This window comes from Phocoena sinus, chromosome 17 (genome assembly GCF_008692025.1).
Source record: "Phocoena sinus isolate mPhoSin1 chromosome 17, mPhoSin1.pri, whole genome shotgun sequence".
NCBI lineage: Eukaryota > Metazoa > Chordata > Mammalia > Artiodactyla > Phocoenidae > Phocoena > Phocoena sinus.
In genome coordinates, this window is record NC_045779.1 from 64,361,119 (window position 1) to 64,374,078 (window position 12,960).

General features: G+C 48.0%; 1 protein-coding gene across 13 annotated transcripts in view; it reads right to left on the bottom strand.

Annotated features, from left to right (window-relative positions):
* MTSS1 (MTSS I-BAR domain containing 1) overlaps positions 1–12,960 on the bottom strand; it is a 162,792-nt gene that overhangs the window by 23,322 nt on the left and 126,510 nt on the right. For 7 of the 13 annotated variants that reach the window (XM_032609613.1, XM_032609617.1, XM_032609622.1 and 4 more), the window contains exons 5-6: positions 10,938–11,029; positions 9,485–9,559 (exon numbers count right to left, since the gene is read on the bottom strand). In XM_032609613.1, coding sequence (XP_032465504.1) covers positions 9,485–9,559; positions 10,938–11,029 — 167 coding nt within the window. Of the gene's footprint in view, positions 1–5,445; positions 5,458–9,484; positions 9,560–10,937; positions 11,030–12,960 lie in introns of all 13 variants that reach the window. The other 6 variants (XM_032609612.1, XM_032609616.1, XM_032609619.1 and 3 more) reach the window with 1 other exon arrangement.

Sequence of the window (12,960 nt, forward strand, 5' to 3'; positions counted from 1 at the left end):
TGTGCCCACCCCCGCCCCACCTTGCATCCTACGGAGCTCTTCACCTGGACGCTCACTGGTTTCCTTTATAATGAGTCAGCAGGAAACTACCGTGCTTTCCTGAGTTCTGCGAGTCCTTATAACAAATTGTCAAACCTGAGGCGGTTCACGTGAGAGCCTAAGTTTGAGACGGGCTGGGCGGAAGGGTGGGTAGTCTGCGGACCCCACCTGTGGCTGGTGAATCTTGAAGAGGAGGAAGTCTTGTGGGGCTGAGTCCTTAGCTAAGCCAACTCCGGTAGTTAGTATCTGAACTGATGTGACTTGCAGGACACCCTGTCGGTGTCAGAGGACTGATGTTAGAACGTAAAGGCCTCCGCCATCCTGGGGACGGCTTGAGGGCAGAGGCTCCTTCTGGTCCCGTGGCTGCCAAGGGGGTGCAGCCCAGAGGAGGCACTTTATATCTACTTCCTGAATGAGCGAAGATGCGCGCTTGCCTCACAGGGCTCCTCTGCGGCGGTCACTGGGGATGTATGAATGAAAGAGAGGCGCTGGAAGTAAAGCAATAAACCCCCCGAAAACTGTGAATGGCTTGCAACTCAAGAAAGGCAGGACTACACCCCCAGTCCTGCACCCGCACCACCGGCTCAGCGTTCCCGGGGTAAATCAAAACCACGTTGTGCAAGGAATGGATATTCCAAGCATGTCGTCCTTTTTGTCCTCTGGCAAAATTAACACGGAGACAAGCACTGGGCTCCTGCTGGGCACTCTCCCTGCCCCCTCCCCCCCCACTGTAAATGCATCTTCCCAGCTTCTAAATGCAGCCACAGGGAAGCCAGGCGCTCCAAACCTTGACAACAGTCTCGTCACGCACAGGGACGTTTCAGGGCATCTGTTTCCGCTCCCGCAATGAGCCATCTGCAGCTAGAGTCACAAGCAAGGCACCTGATGAGCTGCGTCGGGGCGAGGCTTTCCCAGAGACCAGCTCTGCGGAGGAAGGGAGCTCGCAGCTCTGGGCCTCGGGGGGGATCTGTTCGGTCTGTTTTTACCTAGAACGCCCTGGTGTGAAGTATGACGAATGAGTCCCCTGGCCTCCGAGGACTACATGCTTTCATCCCAAAATGCAACCGTCCATTTCAGGAACTTCTTGGGTTAGATTCAAACATCTCTGTTGACTGCAGTTAGGTACAGCGTTCCGAATGCCACCCGGGGTCTCAAAAATAAAGTCTGACCGCTGCTGCTTGTACTAAGATAGGAGGAGTCAGGCTGCCCCTTCGTTATGCTTTTCCCCCATCGGCCCGTTAGCACAGGCTGGCAGGGTCGGCTGCCATCACCCACTGACCTCTCCCTTCTCTCTCCTTGCTCTGCTGACTGCTTTACCTGGCATTTCTAGGGCCAGAACCTTATGTCGGGCTGTGGTTCTCTAACACTGACTCATTAAAAAGTCCATTTCACACAGGTTGCCCCATTTAGTAAAACTGTACCCATTCCATTATTTCCTGCATAATTAAATGTGTGCACTCCTACAACACCTTTCCCAAGCCTAGAATGAAGCAGTGACTCAATAATCTTCCCTGCTACGTTACGTGCAGTTGCATCTAAATATCCAGAAAGACCACAAGGCTACGTACAAGTGGTCAAGCAACCCCTGGAGGTCTAAGCGATCACCCGTCTGCATTTACAGTCACCCCCTTGACCTCAGAAGGAACTTTTCCAGCTTTAGTTCCAATAGAGAACAATCATTGCTTTGGGCTCAAAGTACCCTTTTCCCAATCGCACTGGTGTGACAATCCATCCCCCTCCAGGGATACCCACCGGAGGTGAGCGGGAAGTGGGGAAGACGCCTGGAATCATGGACCAGCTCTTTTCACCACCTCACGTCAGCATTCAGAAAGGACCGCTGTTATTTTCGGTTGTCCCTTTGCAGACAGCTGACACGCATCACGGGGAGGTGGTCGGAGAAAACATCCAGAGGAGATTTCTGGGGGTCGCTTCTTCTAGGGCTGGGTCTTGCAACCTAGATCACCGGCAATACAGGGCGGGCCACCCCTGGCTCCATGCTGACTCCAGGGGTCCAGGAGGTCCTGGGGGCATGACAATTCCTGACCACTCCTGGAGGCACACCCATGACAGATGGGGTTAACTGCTGAGAGGGTCTCTTTGTGCAGGCCACACCACCTTCTGAGCAGTCTGCTTCTTCTCCACCTCCCCTAACTCGGCAGTGGGAACGCAGCAAAGAAGCCTCTGCACTGTGCCAGGCGAGAAAGTCAGCTGATCCGTGAACAGATACCCAGACTTCAGATTTGTAGGTGGGGGTTCCCTCCGGGCAGGAGGGCTCCCAGTGCTACTCCTTTTCAAAACCCAAAGGGGGAGTGGATGGAGGTGGCTGAGACATACTCAGTTTTCACCACTGAGCCAGGGAGAGTGATCCACTCGTTGACTGCAGTTTCTGGGGCATCCTGAGAATGGTTTTTGCCAGTTTTGTAAGCACAGAAGAAATGGGTGAGGAAATGCAAACATTCACCCTGATGCAGCCAGGGGCTGCGGAAACCACTGCACCAGTGGAAAGGCTTCAGCACTGCACAGGCTTTTTGCTTTCTCCGCACGGAAGAAAAGAAGGGTGATGGGTAGAGAAGCTGAGTCCGGTATGGGGTCTGATCAGAAATGGGGCCGAGTGACAGAACCATCTGGAGGCAGGTAGCTGAGGCTGACACGGGGTGTCACTGTGGTTCTCAGTCCACCCAAGATGGAACTGTCAGTCTCCCCAAAAGGTGACTTGGGGTATCACCCGCACTCCCCCTCCGCAGCATGGTCACCTTTCCCACGGTTCTGGTGCTCCCGTCTCAATGGTGAGGGCTCGCACTGTCCCCTCTACCTTGAGCAGCCCTCGTCCCATTCTCCACCAGCTGACCCCTCTTCATCTTCCTCATCACCCACCCACACCAAGCATGCATGGGTTCCTTGCGCCTTGCCCAGCTGCTACGCCTTCCGCTTATACTCATCGTGGTGCTGAGCTCACCAGATTAAACTACAGCTGACCCTTGAACAACACGGGTTTGAACACGGGTCCACTTACGTATGGATCTTTTTCGATATATATGGAATCGGCTTCCAAATCCACAGGTTCCGCATTCAACCAACCATGGATCGTGCACTATGTTCACAATCCTTGTTTGAATTCGCAGATGCGGAACCGTGGATGTGGAGGGCGGACTATAGGACTTGAGCATCACATAGTCTGAGGCAGGTCCTGGAACAAATGCCCCTCGGATACCGAGGAACGACTATAATTGGTTTCCTTCCACTAGAGTCTCAATTCCTGGCGGGAGCAGTGTACCCCTGGCTCAGTACACTTTATTGAGTTGTAAATTTCTCCCCTGTGGAGGCCCCCAGTCACTGCTTATGCAAGATTCAAGGTAAATACTTCTAACTGACGGAGGGAAAGTTCTGTATATACGTATTATTTTCTTCTTTTGTTAAACCAGGACATTTTAACTACCATGAAACTTGGTTAAAATACAGATCTCCAGGTTCAAACATGATGTAAAACTTGTAAACTAAAATTTATGAGGGCTTCAAGCCACACAGCTTTCCGAAGTTTTTACGCCCAAGTTCACTGCTATAATCATATGCCACTGTGGCTTAGCCCTGTGAACGGGCCCCTGCAAGACAGAGAACTAGAGGGGCTGCAGAGATTCTCCCTAAGGTGAGCAGAATCTAAGTCACAGAAGGCTGCGTGGTTCCTTTACTCATCCCTAATCCTACTGTCCGTCACTTAAAACAAACAGCATGCCCCATTTACTCCACAGACTCATGCCAGGCTTTCAAGCAAAGGTTCTAGTAAAAGTCTGAGTCCTCAAATAGGCCACATACTGTATGATTCCCTTTATAAGAAATGTCCAGAATAGGCAAATCCATAGAGACAGGAAGCAGATGAACAGTTGTCATGGGCTGGGGGAGGGAGAATGGGGCACGACAGCTTTAAAAGGAAAGGGATTTCTTTCTGGGGTGATGAAAACGTTCTGAAATTAGACAGTAGTGATGGTTGCAGAGCATTGAGAATGCGCTAGAGCCACTGAAATGTACACTTTAAAATGGTTAAAACAGTGCATTTTATGTTATATGAATTTTATCACGATAAGCAAAAGAATGGCTGTGTCTTACCTTCCTCCCAAAGGTGCACTAAAAACTGTTCAAGCTGTCTCTGAACCACAACACTGAGGACTGGAGAGAATTATCACCTTTAAAAGGTGGGGGACACTGGGCTTCCCTAGTGGCGCAGTGGTTGAGAGTCCGCCTGCCGATGCAGGGGATGCAGGTTCGTGCCCCAGTCTGGGAGGATCCCACATGCCGCGGAGCGGCTGGGCCCGTGAGCCATGGCCGCTGAGCCTGCGCATCCGGAGCCTGTGCTCCGCAATGGGAGAGGCCACAACAGTGAGAGGCCCACGTACCGCAAAACAAAATAAAAATAAAAAAAAATAAAACAGCATCTTAAAAAAAAAAAAGGTGGGGGACACTATCCCAACATCAACATGACGGGAGGGAGGCAGAGCTGTGTCCCCCGTGACAGCTGGTCATCCCAGCCGCACCTGTCAGAGGGGACCTGTGTGCTTCGGGTACATCGTAGATGACAAAATCCGACGCAAAAACCTCTTTGGAGCTGCTCAATGCAAAGGCTCAGAGAACACTCGGGCACACTCAGGCAAGATAAACTACACGGACGGCTCACAGACAGACCTTTCCGAGACACAAGGACAGCCACGAGACACCGAAAGCGACTTGAGGTTTTTAGCAGCGTTGTCACCCACAGAATGAGGGTCAATTTTCAGTCAAGAAGAATCATTTTGATTTACTGAATTTGAAGATCTGATACCTTTGAAATGAAGCATTCCACAAACTCTGCTGAAATAAGAAATACTTTTGATTTTTAAAAAATAAATGGTTGGTTTTGAAAAAACTATATGGTCCGGGGGGACAAAGTTAAAGATATGTGGCAAGCTTAATACAACCAGATCCGATCTGGGAATTATTCTGAGGAGTTATTTAGCGTAGCTCTCCACGTTTTGTTTGTGATATAAATACACACATATACACCTAGATATGTATGTATAGTTATATTTATTTCGCGTGGAAGGGAGGCTTTAAGTCACTCTGTATTTCTTTTTTCCATGAGTCTAATGCTGAATTATGAGGATGCAGAGACTCCTAGAATGTTGAGCTAACCCATTAAAGGGCCAAACTTCAAAGAAAGAAAATGATTGACTGAAACACACACACACACACACACACACACACACACACACACACACAGAGTTTTCTTAAAGTTATGGAAGATTAAGTAGGCACCACTGATTGTTCCGAACTGGCAGGAAAACTGGGGCAACTAGCATAGGTCTGGACAACCACGGAAAGCCCACAGTAAGGACCACACCGTGACCAGCCACCAGAGATTCAGGATGACAGACTTACCGAGAGCGTCCACTGGCAGGGGGGGGGCGTGCGGTGAGAAAGTGCAGGATACACAATTGACACAAAAAGGAAAATAATAAAGTCAAACTGGTATTCGAGCAGCAGTCTTACCTTTCTTTCATGTGTTAAAACAGTCCGTGGCTTGCCACCGAATTTTACATTGGTGCGATTAAACCCACATCCACCAAGAGCTGCAAATCCAAGTTCCCTTCCTTCACTTGCTAATGGCCTTTCCTTCTCATCTAAACAGACATCTTCCTAGTTAGTAATCAGCACCCCTAGAGAATGCAGCAAGGTTTTTTCTTAAAAATATAAATGAAGACTATATTCCTGTAAGAAGCCAATTAAGATGCTTTAACAAGAAGAGCTTTCAAGTGTAATTTACTGTAACTTTAAAAGTAACTAGGGAAACCAGGATCAAAAGTTCAAGCTGGGGTGAAAATGAAAATTTTTTTAAATTTTTTTAAATTTAAAGAACTTAAAATTTTCGTATAATAGCAAATAATATGCTAATATGGGACTCTGGGAGTCTGTTTCTTAGGTTTATAATATTAGCTTTGCAGCCTCTGGTGAAAACAACTATTTCAACGTCAGGCTCAAGGGTTAACATATTAAAATGTTCCAGTTCCCTCCCTCAAAGTCTCTGATAAACTTCTAGTAGTTACAGATGGAAACAGAAGGCTTTACCATAATTAATTTTTTAATTAAAATTAATAATAACATGAGAGCTAACTAAATGAGAAATAAGGCTTACCGTCTGTACAGTAAGGCGGCAGAAGTGGGCAAACAGCATAAAATGTTTCCCACTTCTGATCCTCTTACTTCCCCCAGTTGGGTTACAACCAGCTCTAGGGCCTCAAGGGTCACGAGCTGACGTCAAGCAGCAGGACTCGATGAGGGTTCAAGAGATGCCACTCAGAACCTGGGGCTGCTGGGTCAGCCCCACAGCCCCTCCCCACCCTCCTGGCTGCCTCTGTCTTGTCCCCCTGACCACTCAAGAAGGCGGCTCTGCCCCATGCACCGACCCTGGGCGCTGGCCTGGAACTTCTCGGAGGGCCGGGACCATTCCTCCAGCCCCCAACTCCCTGCCTAGTTTTTATGCCCGGTAGGTGTTCAGTAGCCTGCCTTCAACAAAAATAGGTACATTCACCCACAGTTGGAGCACATGTCAAGTTGTTTTAAAATGATTTTAAGATAAAGTCTAATCAAACCCCAAAAACCATTCAGAGTTTTTTGACAGTGATATTTAAATACCTTTAGAGTACAAATTACCCTTCTATAGTATAGTAAAAAAGAGTCAAACAAAGAATGTGGCAAAAGGTGATACAGCTGCAGAGTGAAAGTTAAGGTAAATTAGTCACACACAAAAATAACACCCCATATGTGCCTGCCTAGGTCAAAGGGAGTGCCAGAACCATGCTTAAATGTATAAACGCATTTCAACTTTGAAAAGGAGAGTCAGAAGATTTTTTTAGATCAAAGATCACAGTTTTGGAAAAAGGAGTGGCAGAAAGCTGTTTGATGACCTTCTGAAAACATATTTAAGAGGAAGTGATTATTGCACTGTATAAACCAGATTCAGTTCTATCAGGACAAAAAAAAAATGTATCCAAAGCATTGGATAGATCTCAGAAGGAACTACCAACACTTTTCAAGTCAAGAGTCTAGGAAGCTACCACTTGAGCACTTGAGGGAGATGAAACCGACAGAGAGGCCTTTAGGCAAAAGGGGAAACCGCAGCTAACCAGACCCCCAAATAACTGGGAGTCTCAAATAACCAGATTTCTTCCAGCCCTTAGCTTGTATTGTTTCCATTCTCAGGCCATACTGTTTCTAGGAGAGCACTTCATTAACATTCACTCAGAACGATAACTCTGGTACCTCCTAGAAAGCTCCATTCACCCCAGAAATATACAAATGTGAGTTTTAAAAGGCACTTACATATTTTAGAAAAAAATTTTTTTATAAAGGAAAGAAACAAAAACTGTTTTCTGGTTGTTCACTGGAGTATCTAGAAAGTCATCCAGAACATTCTAAGCTACTGACCTGACTTGGCGTAAGAACACCATCACTGCTACCTCGTCTGGAAAGGATATGGTGCCCAAGACCATCAGATATACGACTGGGGCTGAAAAGATGGATGCTTCAGAAACCCCTGATCACAGCCTCTACTGTCTCAGCCTTCAGGCCTAAGTGCCACCAAGAAACCTCACAACTAAAAGCCAATTACTCCCGAGTCTCAGGACCAGAAGCAGCCCCTCATGTCATACAGTCCGGCACCTCCACGTGTCCTGAATCTTTCTATCCAGTGCTTTAATGGGAAGGTCGTTATCCTCTCCAGGCAGCCTAAGCAGAGCTGGGCAAGTCTAATTACCAGCAACTTCCTTTTGTGTTGCACTGCAATCAACCTACCAGGCATCCCCTGTAGGTCCAAATTCTGCTAATTGGACAATGCCAGTGACTTTGAGTCACAGATGAAGACTGTTTCAGCCTCCATGTAAAATTCAGATAAAAGGATTATCACTGCAGCCAAGAACTTAAGGCCTCTGAAAAGAAAACTCTGGAAGAGAGAAAGGAAAACCGCTACTTTTTCTTACCCCATCCCTTTCACCAAATTCCCAAACCTTTTCCAAGCCACAGATCTTCCTTGGACCCTCTCTCCAAACTCATTAATCTCTCCTATCTCAAAGCTGGCATGTTGTCAACTAGGTAGAGTTCAGCTCCAAATTTTTACCCTCCTGTTCTTTTATAGAACCTCAGATTCAATGTAATATGGTGGCAGTTTTATCTACATTTACCTTTAGACTCACTACAACGTTACTGGCCACAAACCCTATTCCACTTGTCGAATGCTAGCTCTCAGGCACCTGAATCAGATAGAACATAAACTGCAGAAGCACCAAGACCAGGAAAACACATCCAAAAGAAACAAATGGGGCCAATACTAACAGAAAAACTGATCGTGGGTGAATATCCCGCTGTCTTTATCTTGAAATGGTCTCCTGGTTATGATAAGAACTGGGGGAGACATTTTTCAGAAATGCCAAAGCTTGAAAACTTTGTCCTGTCCTCGCCCCTCTTCTACCAAACAATCCCATCTCTCCAGATGTTTCTTTTAATTCCAAATGAGAACTGCTTGCTTAGGAAAGAGGAAATTTGGTTTTGGGGATTTCTACCTAAAAAAGTTGTTGTCTCAAACAAACGCTCAATACTACCCACCCACAGAGCATCCTGATGGGGGGGGGGAATACCCATTTTATCAGTTGTGATGCAGCAAATTCCAAGTCGTGGTATCAAGAAGAATTAGTCTAGAGGGAATGTCACCTGCTCAAGTTCGAGAGAGAGTCCCTACATCTTGTTAGGTCTTAGTAAAATGTTACGAATGCTTTCAAAGTGGATGGAGCTAGATTTTTCTCTTAAAACTCCCAGTTCAAGCCGGAAGAGCAAAGCTGGGTCATGGATCTGATAATTAACTGGTTTGCAAATGACAATCAGCTGGGGGGGGGGGGGGAGGAGGGGCATCTTGCACCAGCAGTCTCATTTTCCTTATCCAGCTCCCACCCTCATGAGCACCATGAAAAATCTCCCTACACAGCAATGATTCCCGGCTCCCACTGCAGCCTTTTCTAACATTCTCACGAGACTTAATAAAGGGTTTCAGAGATTATAGGCTGTGAAGGACAGAGGAGAAAATGACATCATTTCTGCAATAATTACTATACAACATTTGCAAAGAGGCTTTTATGCATTATCCCAAGGCCTCCAAGAAATTTATAGGTCTCATCACAATGTACAATAAGCATGGAAACTGTCAAATTTTGGAGACCAGGTTGGGGGGAAGGAATGAGTCAAGTACAACTTTGCAAGGGTCTCAAATTAATAGATATTCTGCACTTGGGGACTTCAGATAGATTCTATTAGCTCCTATCTGTTCACAGGACCACTACACGTAAGGCAGTCTGATTGAACACTTTCCACTTCAAAGAAAAATCAGGCAAGTGCTCATTTTCCCCAAGTAACACATTAACAGCAGAATTACCTTTTTTTGCTTTCTTCTGCAGTTTCAGTGTATCTGAGGACTTCTTTTTTATCTCTTGGCGAGCTTTTTTATATTCTAAGAGAAAGCAGAATATCGAATAATTTTACCACTTAGCTCAACAGAAAACACTTTAGCAACAGCCACTACTTTCATCACCAAAAGCATAAACTATGACATGCAATAAATAGCTTTACTGGAATACGAAATGATAAAACTCTCATGAGGACCTTTGACAGCAAAGGGGCTATGAACACGAAAACCAACAAAATGCACTGGGGTCTTTCCCTACAGTATTCATTCATACCAGCTTTGAAGAAACATGGTATCTGGGAACATTTTAATAAAAATTCTAAAATTCACAATTTCTCAGCTTAAGTATCAGGAAATATTTTCAGTATTATCTACTTTCCCAAGGCCCAAATCCACAGTGCTTCATTCCAAAAAGAACCCACGTGGCAAGACGCTGGCCAGATGTTACAATTCAGAAAAGAGCCCCTCAGACTACAGCAGGAGAAACTAGACCGCATGGAAAAGAACTGGGAATGGCCCAGCTGCTTTACTTTCACATTAGTACCAAGGCCAGACACTGTGGACACGGAGGAGGGGTGGCCCACGTGACTCACATCCCCACCGGCCACTTCCTCTTCCCCCACCAGCCTACACCCACCCTGGACTTTTCCATTTCTGTTGTTGGCATCTCCATCACCCAGGCATGAACATCTGAAATGACGGTCACCTCTGATACTTCTCTCCTTTGCTGCCCTCATCAACTAATCGCCAACTGGACCGGCTCCCACAAAGCCATCCCCGACCTTTCCCTCCCACCAGCCCTGAGCCTATCAGAGCAGGGCTCTCTCTTATATGCTCTTGGTAGCACCTATGCGTCAACTCTTTCCTGTTTCATCCCCTCAGATCTGCCCACACGCTTTCCCTCCACCACACTTACTGAAGGTTGTATGATCCGTGGAGCAAAGTCTCCTGCCCCTCCCGTACCACCAGCACCCCACCCTTCGGCTCCAGGAAGACTGACAGGGGTGGCGTCTGCCTGGACCATTCTGTCCCCAGACCTAGCACATGAGGTACTGAGACCCACTGGTTGAAGGTTAGCTTACATCATTAAAAGTTTGCTTTTCAAAATGTGCTGAAATGCCCTAAGTGCATCTCTGGCATTTAAGCCTGCTGTTACAAATCACTTTTAATTCAGCGGATCACAATTAATGTCACAGAGCGCGATCAGGCTACCCACTGAGTGATGCTTCATGCCCCAAACCCAGCACTGAGTCCTGCAATGGGATCACTTTTGACCCCTCACCCTCCAACACTGAGATGTCCACAGCAGCAGCGGTGAAAGAGCAGGTCCTCTGGGTGACATCAATGAACCCAGCAGAGGCACAGGCAGCAGCCGGCAACATGCCACCTGGGACTGATATGCATCTGCCACCTTGCCCAGTACCTTTTGCGTGGTCTTTATCCAGCTGGTTGGCCACTTTCTTCCATTCTTCCATCTGCTCTTGAAGCGGGTTTATCAGACAGTCGATTAAAGCACTTGTACCAAAGGAGAAAGAAAAGGAGACATTAAACAGACACATTCTGTTGTCAAGGTTTACACTCAGTTGTCAAAACGTACCTGAATCACGATTACCTGAAGCCAGACAAGGCAGCATACTAAGCCCTAGTTCACATCCAAATCCCCCAGTTTCACAGCAACCGTGTCCTCAGGAGGCTTTTCAATGACAGCTAAGAAGCTGTACCCGTGACTGGTGGGCGCGACCTCTTCTCATGGCCCCCTTTTTCCATTCCCACACTCTATTAACAAGCAACGCTGCAGATCAGTGGGGTCACACCTCTGGCTGCACAAGGGAACCAGCTGGAGAGCTTTGAAAAGGTGAGGACACCGGGGCCTCACCCCATACCTGATAGAAACTTGCAGGGTGGGGGGCCAGCATTATCTTTTTTTTAAAAAAGGCCCATATGATTCTGACGTGCATTCAGGATAAGTCATAAATGTAGACTGTGGACAGCCTAGGCAGGATCAGAGGGGTGAGGGGTCTCCAGGTACATCCCTTCTTATTTTGTGCACTCCCAAACAGACTGCAGTTCAATGAGTGGAAAGGTAGCTCCCAACAGAGAGGGATCATGAGTCAGGGGAGCCGGGGTTTTTTGTGCAATGGAAGTAGGATCAACCCGATCCTACATTACAGAGATGTTGTTGGGAACTTAGAGAATGCCCATAAACTGTGCGAATGGCACTGGTGAGAACGGCAACAAAAGTATTCTCAGACTGCTTTTTGATGCTGGGCCTCCTGAAAATCTCCAAGCTTTTGGTACCACCCCCTCTTCTCTTACCAGGGTCTAGTGGTAAGATGCCCCTCACAGGCGCATCCTCTGGCCTCACTTCCTCCAGCTCTGTCCAAACCCTCCTTCTGAACAGAGACGCTGCCTAACCAGCCTGTGTCCAAGAGCCGCCACCCACCTCATCCCGTGTGTTCCTTCTCCTGTCATTCATCACCGCCTGACACTCTATCAGGTTTATACAGTGTCCGGAGCGTAAGCTTCATGAGTGCAGGATGTGTTTCCTACTCAGGGCTATGCCCTGTACACCTAAGACAATGCCGGCACATAGTAGCTGCTCAATACACAGTGGCTGTTGAATTGGCGTCTCTTCATCACTAAAATGGAATGAGGTGTCACAGGACGGGCCCCAGAAAAAACAAGACGACGTGTGTGGGAGGAGGCGCAGGGGGTGCCATCACGGGGCGCACTCCCCAGGGGCGAGGAGGGAAGGAGGAAGCCAGATTTTATCACACGCTCCGGCAGGTGCTTTCCACTGCGTGGACACTGCGTACGTCTGCACAAGAACACTTCAGAGATTCCTACGCCCATCTGACAGGGGCTGAGAGCCCAGCCCAAGATTACGGCCTGTCAGCGGCCAGCCCGGGGTTCAAACCTAGGCCCGGGTGACTCCAAGACCAGGTGCTTCCCACTACCTTCTGCAGCCTCCTGAGGTGGTCCTGCAAGAGGGTCAGAGGGATTCCACCGTGACAGCCTCACGCAACTTGCAATTCACAAAGCAGAGCGGTGCAGAAGTGCTGAATTATGCTCATCTGTTTGGGAGAACGTCCCACTCTCACTGGAACACTGGTGACTGCAGACCACTGTGCCAGCCACTGCCATTTCTACCCATCCTGGACGCTTGTGAAACAGACAAGAGGCTGGCAGCGTGGAAATTTCTATGAGCCGCCCCCACCCTCCTCGGCGGGCCTGGAGGACATACACAGGTCCCGGGTAACAGGGCGGCAGTGCACGCCTCACTCTCCAGCACGGCAGCTCCTCTTCCTATGAGGTTCCTGCAGGGGTGGGGGACCCAGGGGTCTCAGCAGGGTGCTCGGCGCCTCACACTGATGGAGTGTGAGGAGAGACACAGAGAAGATCCCAGAGGGGGGTGCAGGCTCCATGAGGCAGGGACCCAGGCTGTC